This window comes from Lolium perenne, chromosome 4 (genome assembly GCF_019359855.2).
Source record: "Lolium perenne isolate Kyuss_39 chromosome 4, Kyuss_2.0, whole genome shotgun sequence".
NCBI classification, from domain to species: domain Eukaryota; kingdom Viridiplantae; phylum Streptophyta; class Magnoliopsida; order Poales; family Poaceae; genus Lolium; species Lolium perenne.
The window spans coordinates 396175267-396187016 of NC_067247.2; the positions used below are offsets into that span (position 1 = coordinate 396175267).

Consider the following 11750-nt stretch of genomic DNA (forward strand, 5'->3'; position numbering starts at 1 on the left):
GCGCCTTTGGCTCGTTCGACTGCTTGTAATCATCGCTGGGTGGCAATGAATATATTTGCAGTTTTCATTACTTTTAGGATTCATTGTACTGCCGTTTAGGATTATAAATAGATCGGTGGACTTCTCGCGAAAACAGTAGTCTTAAATCTCATCTTGACCGCACGTTGCAAGGGCAGCTGGACGGCTCGGATGAAGGATCGGACAACTTATTACCTGCGTGCCGAATCGAGGCTTGCAGGACACAACTCAGAAGCTGCCCGCCTGCTGCTATATATCCCAAGCCCGGGTCCCTTTTTTTCCTCTGTCCAGCAGTAGTACTAGTGGGAACAAAGGAAGACTCCGTCCCTTCACCAGAGGCGACAGCTGCTCGAGCTCTCCTTCTGTTTCCGGGAAGGGGGAACAATGGCGCCCTCTCTTCCTCCTCCATAGCTCGTCTCTGCATCCACCCGAGCTGACCTGTAAGCCTCTCTCTCCCTCTCTCTCTACAAGGGCATGGTTAGTTGTTGATGTCTGCAATTTCTTGTTGTTCCCAAAGAGAATTAAATCTGCGAGCACCTTGTTTGGTGTTCTCTCTATCTCTATCACATGGTGCAGTACTGGCTCGAACCTCCCCATTATCTAATTAGAGTTCCATTTTTTTTCTGTGTTAATTGTCAGATTAGTAGGAGTGACCCTCTCTGTAACTGTATGTTTGACAAGTATCTAGGAAGACGAACACCATCCTTGACATTTTGATCTCTCGCTGTACTCGACAGCCACCATTACTCCTTGAGCTTTCTTTTTTTGCTTGCTTGCCGCGTTAGTTGTTAATCAATCAATCAGTAAAAAGAAACAAAGGTCCAAAATTCAAAATCCATCTGCTGGGATGTGGAAAGGAAGATGGTGCGCGCGCACTAGAAGCCAGTAAACAACTCCGCTGCCGCCCAGTAGCACCCCTAGCTAGTACACATGTCGCCGTTCCTCATTTATGCTCAAAGCAAAGAGAAGCACACTTGTTGCAGCAAAATGTGTGTGTGTGTGTGTGTATCTGAACTCCAAACAGCCAAACCCAGAAATGTATACGAAAATATGTTGGAATCAGCACTAGTACAACGGCGTTAGCAGACTCTGAGGGCGGCGGGTTAACAGTTTGAAATGCTTCTATGGGCAATTGCTTACTTTTTTTTAAACCTCCCATACTTGTTTTTTTACGTGGGCTTTCCATTGACGCTCACTGAATCCAACACGGCAGCTCGAGACCTCGACCCCCGCGAAAAGAAAAGGAACTAGCCCTGCTCCTATCACATCTGCTGCACCGTGTAGCTAGGATCACAAGACCCCAGGGTAAAAGCAGGACCCTCGGTTGCGTCGAGATCGGCTACAGGGACATCCCTAGCTGCGTAGCAAGTCCCATCAGCACAGCCTCGTGTCCACGCCACGCCACGCGCGCGCGCCCATGCCCCCAAAATCGGCGACGCGACGGCACACACCGGTAGCTGCGCGCGTCGTCTCGGCCTGGCCTCGCACAGAAGCCTGGTATTGTCCACACTGTGCCAGTGAGGCGTCTCCATTTTTCCTTCGTTTCCTGCAGTGCTCGTACAGCAGTAGTATTAAATTGTCTTACAATATCATCCCCTGTGTAGCGTAGTCTAGTGGAGTATTTTGGATGTACCGTTTGGTTCATTTCGTGACGCCACGGATTATTATTAAGCCTGACTGATCTGTGTTGGCGTTTGCAGGTTCAGAGTTTCAGACAGGGACGAGACTGTTCACGAGCGAGCCATTCAGCCGCGTACGTGGGGCTTACCTTGTGCCAGGCGCCAAGCGGAAGCGGCGCCGCAGGCGAAGCGACGAGGCAGTCAGTCAGCAGCAGCTAGGTCTACCTAGCGAGAGCATCACTTCACAGGAACACGCCGCGTCGAGCCGAATTCCCGTCCCGGATTCCCAGCGAGGGCCGGCCGGCCGGCCATGGAGACGCTGCAGCATCATCAGCAGGAGCAGGAGGTGGAGGCTCGGCTGCCCGCGTGCCCGCCATGGCTCCAGACGGCCATCGCAGGTGACCGACCCACCCCTCCCTATTCCCTCTCCATGCCTGCCACTGTTTTCCTGTGATCACTGTGCGCACACACACGAGTCTAGGAGCATACCCGTGAGCTCTCTCTTCGATTCATGCCTAGCGTGGCACTAGTAGTAGCACATACAGGTCGAGCCTGCGATTTTAATGGCTGCATCCGATCGAGTTCATGCCCGTGCTACCGCTGTAGTCTGTAGCTCGTTTAATAGTTCAATCTAGGATGCAGCAAGTAGATTCTCACACTATGTTTTAACTCTGTCGAGAGTGCACCAATGCCGACCGACCGAGCGAGGCCGTACTGATGGAAGCTCACGGGCGTCCTCTGATCCCCAATTTATGACGCCCATGATTCTCACCTAGCTCCAGCGAGTACACCAGTACGTATCACTAGTAGCAGGCAGTATTCCTCTAGCTCTTGCTATTGTACTGTGCTCCATCTAGTATGTGTGTACTCACCTCATGCCTCTGCCGTGCCCGGACTCTCAGCTCACACACTAGACTGTAGCGCTTCATTTTTTTACTATTGCAACATGCTCACATACTTCGTCAAAAGGTAATTACCACTGCAAGTACTTGCTCCGGTCCATGGAGAGAGAGAGAGAGATAGGCAGAGGATCAAATTGAGAAAACCAAAAGTGATGACCCGCTTCTGCTCCGTTTCTTTTTGTTGGCTACCTCCTCGTCCTGGAATCTCTCCACTGGACTCTTCCATGACTTCATCCTCTGCCCTGCCGGCCTCGGATTCTTCCTCTCAAATCTTTCCCAGCCGCCGTCGTCACCGGATTTCGAAATTTGAACTCGCTCGCGCAACGTTCCACTCGCTAGAATATTGCCAACATGTGACAAAGGTAGCAGCAAGTAATCATTTAGAGTCAACCATTTCCATCACGAGCTGCTGTGAAAAATCCAATGGATTCGATAGCGCGAGCAGTCATGTCACGGCCTCACGGGCACAGCACTGTCACCTCACAGTTTTGTTTTTACCTTTGCATGTTTGTCCATTACTAGTATGTAACAGAGGTCCTTCCATGTGATCTCTGAGTGAATCTTCGACGGATTCCCTCTGGTTAGACTTAACAAGCCACACTAACGAAGGTCGAAAATTACTCAAATTTTACTGTAATTATGGTCAACGTTTTTATTTGAATTATAGTAAAAGTCTGGCTAATTATGGTCAACGTTTTATTTGCTGCATTTCCACTAATGTGAATAACTGTATTGGCATGCAGACATCGAGCAGCGGGTGCGCGCGCTGGCGGTGAGCCTGCCGGACGACGCGGCGGCGGCGGCCACGGACCACTCCTTCGCGGAGCGCGCCGAGAACTACTACCACCGGCGCCCGCAGCTGCTGGCGCTGCTCACCGACCTGCACCACCGCTACCTCTACCTCGCCGACCGCTACTCCCAGTCCCTCCTCGCCAAGTCGCACGCCCACCACCTCAGCGTCGTGCATGCGGCGGTCTCCGAGTGCTCGTCCGACGTCGACGACCGCTCCTCCGACGCCGGAAGCTCCCTCTCCTTCCAGCCCCACCACAGCGCAAACGATGACCACCACCGCCGCCTCTCCGTTGCTCCGGGCGCGGACAGTGACCTCGTCGTGGCGGAGCTGATCATGGCGTGGGTGCACCGGGACGTGCTGGCGCACGAGGCGGAGCGGCGGAACGCGGAGTCGGCGCGGAAGATCGAGCTGCAGGGCAGTTTACTCGACGTGCTCGAGTCGGAGCGGCTGGTGCTGCTGGGCGAGAACGCGCGCCTGGGGTTCCGGGCCTCGGCCGCCGAGGAGGAGGCCGCGGGGGCCGCCGCCGAGCTCGGCTACGCGCGGCGCCGCGCGGCCGAGATGGCGCGGCTCGTGGTGAAGCTGCGGGAGGACCACCGCGTGTGCATGCTGGGCCGGAAGATCGAGGCGCTGCAGGCGCAGGTGTACGGGCTGGAGATGCGCAACCGGGAGTGCTACGAGGCCATGGCGGCATGGGAGGCCGAGCGCAAGGCGTCTGCCAACGAGATCGACCGGCTGCGGAAAGAGAACCGGCGGTTGGCTGCCGAGGCGCAGGCTGCACGGGAACGTCAGGCGGCGAGGAGGAGGGGGAAGAAGGGCGGTGGCGGCGGGTGGTGGTGGCTGGCGAGGGTGCGGCTGGCGGCGGAGTGGACGCCGTGCGCGCCGGCTTCGGTCACGGTGAGGAAGGTCGGCGAGCAGGTCAAGGGCGGCAATGGCGCCGCCAAGTACAACGGCGGCTGCTTCTGCCTCTAGGCTGCAGAATCGGCGCGCGGCCAAGAAAAAAATGTCATTGCTGTGGTAACGGGTCTTGTCCCACACAAAGATAGGTATAGTTCTAATCACATTAGACGGAAACAAAAGTTCTTGTGCGTTTATCGACGGCTTAGTGGGTCCTTCTTTCTCATATACCCTGATTTCAGGTGTCTATTTTTTTGTGTTTGCACTGGGTCCTTCTTTCCAGCATTTTTCTATTGTATATACATTTGGTTGTCTCAAAAGCATCGTTTGTTTGACAGGTTTATTGCTGGAAAGGCTTACGGTTTACAGCCCGACAAGATCTGGAAGGATTTTCTCGAGTATGTATCATGCAGTTGTTATACAGTCTCTCAGCATATATATGTTCTATCATTGTATTGTATGCGCATGTTGAGTGAAGAGGTTTAATTTGAAATTCCAGGAAAAAGCAAAAAAGAAAGATGTGCATTTAAATAAAAATGTGTGCGAGCAACCATATGTGCAAAAACAATATGCATGTTTATGTGCTCTACGGGAGAAACCAAATTTGAAACCCTTCATTCTGTCCTTTTTATTCAGCTCACAAATGGGCATATTATTAGTGCATAGTTTTTTTTCCCAGTTCACATGCTTTCTCACAAAATCCAGTATGATGCTGTTTTTTGAACTTTTGGGAGCATGCGAGCCTGAGCAGAAAATGTGTTTCTAGTTTTCCATGTTTTATTATGGCTAAAGGTTACTTGAGTTACAAGAAAACTAATGTCTAGTTCTTTATTTCAGTTTTGTGACTACGGAATTGAAGGGGTTGTACCACCAGAACTCTTGCCAGCCGACGTGCGTGCAAAGTTCAACGCGAAGCCTGGAGAGAAGGCTAAACGGCCTAAAAGGGAAGATACAAAAGGCACTTCATCTCACCCCAAGGAGCCACAGGTACTTGGAGCATCTTGTCGAGCATATGTGGGCTAGCTGTTCTGTTCCGTGTTGATGGCGTTTAACGCGCATCTTATGCCTTGGCCATGGAATTCTGCATGAAGGTTGCTGCGGCTACACCTGACACCGATGGTGGCGGCAGCGGTGACCAGGAAGAAGGCGCCGTGCCAATGGATTCCGACAACCCCGCGGTAGATGATGGCCAGAAGCGGAGCCCAGGCGAAGTCTCTGGGCCGGAGTCTGGACAGTGCGAAGCTGAAGATGACGGCGAAGATAATAACTCGAAAACTGCGCATAGTAGAGACTCTCGGTAGAAACCGGAAAATTCCTCCCAAGGAGATGTTGTATCATGTTTGCAACGGTTTTCATTGAAACTGCCATTTTGGGGGAGACTAAACTGAGACTTGTAGTTAGCACTTAGCACACCTGCACTAAGTTTCCCCTAACACTAGTCAGATACCATGTTTTAGCCTGACCTGTACAGTCTATACAGCAACTCTCAAGTTATATTTGATCGCAGGCCCATTTCAGTAAATTTTACAGTTCAATCGTTTTGAAGGCACATTTTAGCCTGACTCTAAGCTGAATATGTAGCAACTATCGAGCTCTACTTTTTCTTGGAAGCAAATTTTATACTGTACAATCGTAGGCCCATTTGGCAGTTGATCTTTTGAAGTCATTTTGATTTTGCAGTCACTGCAAGCTCGTATCAAGGATGCCTGCCAGCTGCCTGTTTTCAGGAAATTCGAGAATCCAATTTACGTTTGAATCCTCAAACCACCTTCTTGCGCCATGGCACATTCGTTTTCAGAAGTGATTCTGTACAGCCATTGGAAGGTCCTGCCAAGAAGCGCTGCCTTGCCAGCTCTACATTCTAGTCAGCACATTCACAAGACGTAATACGAGTTTGAATTTTGAGTCCTAGAACGATTTTCAGGCCCGATCCTGGGCTCTCCCGGTGACTACGTTCAAATGCTTGTCTACGTACACCACAACAACCCGTATTAAATTCCTCGTGTCTGATTAACACTCGAGAGTAAATGGCTTTACCTTAATAAAGTGGGTTGTCCTCTAACGGTGATGGTTGGTTTTGGTAGGTTGGTTGGGTTTCTTTTCTACCCCAAAGGGCTTTGCAACTACATTCACTGCCTCCAATCAACAAACCACCAAAAAACCCAATTTTTTTTTTTAAAAAAAGCCCCACCTAAGCACCAAAGCAAAGTCCAATGATTCTCAATATAGGAATTGGCAGGTTTCCTGACTCATGAGGACGCCGCGGTCAATTTTCTTCGCCTCATGTGGCCTTAAGCTCACGGAGGGGCGGTGAATCCCGGACCTTGTCTGGGGGATGACTCTGTTTTTTGATGTTTTCTTCCGTCTGTTTCGGGTTTTTCTCCTACTCAGAAAGGCGTGGCGGTGGGAATAAAATTGAATTCACAAAAAAATGGAATAAAGTCCTCCCTCCTCTCTAGCCTCCGTTCCGGTGACGCGTCTAGCGTTTCCAGAGAACGTGTGCAGGTTTGTCTTCGTCGGATCTCGCTGATTTTGGTCGATGCTCCTTATGATCCACACCTATCTTCGGTAACGATGGTTGCTGTTCTCGTGCACTGATTCTTTGGGACCTTAGCACGCGACTTTCCATATATCTACTACTCCATAATAAACTTTACCACGATAATCTTTGTTGGACTCAATGAATCTGTTTGCAATTTCCATTACTTTTAGAAACCACTGTACTGCCGTGCCGTTGAGGATTATAAGTAGATTGGTGGACTTTTGCAAAAACAACAGTCTTAGATCCTATCTTGGCCGCACGTTGCAAGGGCAGCTGGACGGCTCGGATGAAGGATCGGACAAGTCACCTGCAGACCTGCTTGCCCAAGCGAGGCTTGCGGGACACAACTCAGAAGCTGCCCGCCTGCTGCTATATATCCAAAGCTCGGGTCCCTTTCTCCCTCTGTCCAGCAGTAGTACTAGTGGGAACAGAGGAAGACTCCGTCACTCCACCAGAGGCGACAGCTTGCTTGGAGCTCTCCTTCTGGCCCCGGGATGGAAAACAATGGCGCCCTCTCTTCCTCCTCCATAGCTCGTCTCTGCATCCACTCTAGCTGACCTGTAAGTCTCTCTCTCTTCTCTCTGTCTGTCCTCTGAAAGGGCATGGATAGTTCTTGTTTTCTGCTTAGAAAGATAAATTAAACCTGCGTCCTCCTGTATCGTTCCCCTCTCTCTCTCGTCGCAGCAGTGGTAGTGTAGTGACCTGCAAATTCCTTAACCATCCCCATTCTGCCATCAGATGTGCACCTTTTTGGGGTTAATTGTCAGATTAGTAGGACTGACTCTCTCTCTCTCTCTATGTAACTGTATGTTGTCAACCATCTAGGAAGATGAACAGCATTCCCTTTGAGTTTGATCTCTCGTTGTACTCGACAACCCATTTCCTCCTCAGTTATATTTGTTCTTGCCGCGGTAGAAAGAAAATTCCAAAATTCAAATCCGCTCTGTTTGGGATGGGGTATGGGGAGAGGAAGAGGATGCACTAGAAGAAGCCAGTGAACAACTCCACTCCACTGCACCGCACGTCGTCTTCTTCCTTTATCACCCATGCCCCAGCCGGTACCCTAACCAGAGCCAAAAATTCGAAGCCTTACATAATCTCGCAACAAAGTTTTTTCTAGTATCTGAACTCCAAATAGCTCTAGAACAAACTCACTGTCCTGTCCAACAACCCAGACATATATGGAAAAAGGAAAATATGTTGGAACCAATCAACACTAGCGCACCACCATTAGCAAGCAGACTCTGAGGGCGGCGGGTTAACCGTTTGAAATGCTTCTATGGGCAATTGCTTACTTGTACTTTTTTTAACCTTCCCCACTTTCTTTTTACCTGGGCTTTCCATTGACACACTGAATCCAACACGGGCCTCGACGCCCGTGAAAAGAAATTAGACCTGCTCCTATCACATCTGCACCGTGTAGCTAGGTAGCTAGGATCACTAGACCCCAGGGTAAAAAAGCAGGACCCTCTCACCTCGGTTGCGTCGAGATCGGCGACAGGGACATCCCTAGCTGCGTAGCAAGTCCCATCACGGGGGCACAGCCTCGTGTCCACGCCACGCGCGCCCATGCCCCCAAAATCGGCGACGCGACGACACCGCCGGCTGCCTCGTCCCGCACAGTGACGGTGGCGCCTGGTATTCCCTCCATTTTTTCTTCGTTTCCTGCTCGTCTCTGCAGTGCTCGTACATCAGTAGTATTAAATTGTCTTATATTATCCCCTGTGTAGCGTAGTAGGACTGTAATTTGGATGTACCTCTTGGTTCATTTCGTGACGCCACGGATTATAAGAGCCTGACTGCAGTACTGTTGGCGTTTGCAGGTTCAGAGTTTCAGACAGGGACGAGACTGTCGCCGCTGCAGCAGCTGCTCACGAGCCGCGTGGGGCTTGCCTTGCGCCAGGCGCCAAACGGACGCGCAGCAGCAGCCGGCGGTACAGGCGAAGCGACGAGCCAGTCAGTCAGGCAGCAGCTAGGCCGGCCTACCTAGCTCTTGGTAGATCATCACAAGTCACCACCGGCACGCCGCGTCGAGCCGAGTTTCCGTCCCAGTTTCCCAGCGAGGGCCGGTCGGCCGGCCATGGAGACGCTGCAGCATCATCAGCAGGAGCAGGAGGTGGAGGCTCGGCTGCCCGCGTGCCCGCCATGGCTGCAGACGGCCATCGCAGGTGACCAATCTACCCCTCCCTATTCCCTCCCTATCCATGCCTGCCACTGTTTTCCTGTGATCGCTGTGCGCGCACACACGAGTCTGGCCTTGCTCTAGGACCATACCCGTGAGCTCTCTCTTTGATTCATGCCTAGCGTGGCACCAGTAGTAGCACATACAGGTCGTTCCTGCGATTTTAATGGCTGCATCTGATCCACTGCTAGGGAGTTCATGCCCGTGCCTGTTGCAGCTGATCGATCGGAGATTATTACATCACTTCCTTCTGCTGCATGCGCTAGTACTGTAGCTCGTTTAATAGTTCAATCTAGGATGCAGCGGGCAAGTAGATTCTCAAGGTTTTTAATCCTGTCTCTCCTCCGCCCACTGCATCATCATAGTACACCAATGCCGACCGCGCCAGGGCGTATTGCGTACTGGTGCTAGGACGGACGCCACGGGCGTCCTCTGATACCCAATTTATGACCCCCCAGGATTCTCACCTAGCTCCCACGAGTACGTACCACTGTGGCAGTAGCACTAATGTATTGTACGTGTACTGTGCTCCGTCTACTATGTGTATACTTACTTCATCCCTCTGCCGTGCTCAGACACGAAGCTGTCACGCTTCATTTTTTTACTATTCCAACATGCTCTCTGTCAAATGGTAATTACCACTGCAAGTACTTGCTCCGGTCCATGGAGACAGAGAGAGAGAGAGAGAGGGCAGAGGATCAATCAAATTGACAAAAACAAAAGTGATGACTCCGTTTCTTTTTGTTCACTAGCTCCTCGTCCTGGAATCTCTCCACTGGACTCTTCCATGACTTCATCCTCTGCCTGCCTCGGATTCTTCCTCTCAAACCTTTCCCCGCCGCCGTCGTCAACAGATTTCGAAATTTGAACTCGCTCGCGCAACGTTCAAGTCGCTAGAATATTGCCATCCATGCATGTGACAAAGGTAGCAGCAAGTAATCATTCAGGGTCAACCATTTCCATCACGAGCTGCTGTGAAAAATCCAATGGATTCGATAGCGCGAGCAGTCATGTCACGGCCTCACGGGCACAGCACTGTCACCTCACAGTTTTGTTTTTACCTTTGCATGTTTGTCCATTACTAGTATGTAACAGAGGTCCTTCCATGTGATCTCTGAGTGAATCTTCGACGGATTCCCTCTGGTTAGACTTAACAAGCCACACTAACGAAGGTCGAAAATTACTCAAATTTTACTGTAATTATGGTCAACGTTTTTATTTGAATTATAGTAAAAGTCTGGCTAATTATGGTCAACGTTTTATTTGCTGCATTTCCACTAATGTGAATAACTGTATTGGCATGCAGACATCGAGCAGCGGGTGCGCGCGCTGGCGGTGAGCCTGCCGGACGACGCGGCGGCGGCGGCCACGGACCACTCCTTCGCGGAGCGCGCCGAGAACTACTACCACCGGCGCCCGCAGCTGCTGGCGCTGCTCACCGACCTGCACCACCGCTACCTCTACCTCGCCGACCGCTACTCCCAGTCCCTGCTCGCCAAGTCACATACCCACCACCTCAGCGTCGTGCATGCGGCGGTCTCCGAGTGCTCGTCCGACGTCGACGACCGCTCCTCCGACGCCGGCAGCTCCCTCTCCTTCCAGCCCCACCACAGCGCCAACGATGACCACCAACACCGCCGCCACCCCGTTGCTCCGGGCGCGGACGTTGAGCTGGTCGTCGCGGAGCTGGTCATGGCGTGGGTGCACCGGGACGTGCTGGCACACGAGGCGGAGCGGCGCAACGCGGAGGCGGCGCGGAAGATCGACCTGCAGGGGAGCCTCCTCGAGGTGCTCGAGTCGGAGCGGCTGGTGCTGCTGGGCGAGAACGCGCGGCTGGGGTTCCGGGCCGCCGCCGCCGAGGAGGAGGCCGCGGGGGCCGCCGCCGAGCTCGGCTACGCGCGCCGCCGCGCCGCCGAGATGGCGCGGCTCGTGGTGAAGCTGCGCGAGGACCACCGCGTGTGCATGCTGGGGCGGAAGATCGAGGCGCTGCAGGCGCAGGTGTACGGGCTGGAGATGCGCAACCGGGAGTGCTACGAGGCCATGGCGGCATGGGAGGCCGAGCGCAAGGCGTCTGCCAACGAGATCGACAGGTTGCGGAGCGAGAACCGGCGGTTGGCTGCCGAGGCGCAGGCTGCAAGGGAACGTGAGGCGGCGAGGAGGGGGAAGAAGGGCGGTGCCGGCGGCGGGTGGTGGTGGCTGGCGAGGGTGCGGCTGGCGACGGAGTGGACGCCCTGCGCGCCGGCGTCGGTCACGGTGAGGAAGGTCGGCGAGCAGATCAAGGGCGGCAATGGCGGCGCCAAGTACAACGGCGGCTGCTTCTGCCTCTAGGCATCGGCATCGGCGGCGGCGCGCGCTCTGTTCTTTTTGCGCCTCTTTTTTTGGTTTGCCCCTTGGATTATGGTGATATCAGGGAGGGGTCAGGCTCAGGTCAAAGTGGTTCAGCCTGGGTTATTATGGCGGCAAAGCAGGGTGTAAAACGATAAGTAGCTGGCTGTCACTGGACTGGTTTACTCCAGCTGCGCGGTTTCTGTTAGCGTAGATGGAGACGGCAAGTATATATGCTCGTACTCGTATAATGACAAGTAGTGGTGATTCGTGTATTGAGTAATGTGTGACCCTAAGTTACTAGTAGTTGAATCTGCTCCCACTCTCGATATATGAGTTGGTTCTGGCGAGATGCCTACGATTTCCAGCAAAATTTCAGTTGGTTTTGGGAGTAACACTTACTATTCACAGTCCAGGCTTTCTTCACCACTATAATGAAAATGTAAACGAAGTACTAGATCACCACATGGTTTAA

The 11750-nt window shown here is 52.5% G+C and overlaps 2 protein-coding genes across 2 annotated transcripts; both read left to right on the plus strand.

The window, feature by feature from the left end:
• Positions 1-297: 297 nt before the first annotated feature.
• Positions 298-5200, plus strand: LOC127297634 (kinase-interacting family protein-like). The gene is made up of 5 exons (XM_051327950.2): positions 298-458; positions 1719-2035; positions 3283-4375; positions 4565-4624; positions 5064-5200. The coding sequence occupies exons 2-3, from the start codon at positions 1948-1950 to the stop codon at positions 4299-4301; spliced, it is 1107 nt and encodes a 368-aa protein (XP_051183910.1). The 5' UTR covers positions 298-458; positions 1719-1947; the 3' UTR covers positions 4302-4375; positions 4565-4624; positions 5064-5200.
• A 1993-nt stretch (positions 5201-7193) lies between these two features.
• LOC139830753 (kinase-interacting family protein-like) lies at positions 7194-11550 on the plus strand. Its single transcript, XM_071819558.1, has 3 exons — positions 7194-7328; positions 8592-8936; positions 10257-11550. The coding sequence occupies exons 2-3, from the start codon at positions 8849-8851 to the stop codon at positions 11276-11278; spliced, it is 1110 nt and encodes a 369-aa protein (XP_071675659.1). The 5' UTR covers positions 7194-7328; positions 8592-8848; the 3' UTR covers positions 11279-11550.
• Positions 11551-11750: the final 200 nt, after the last annotated feature.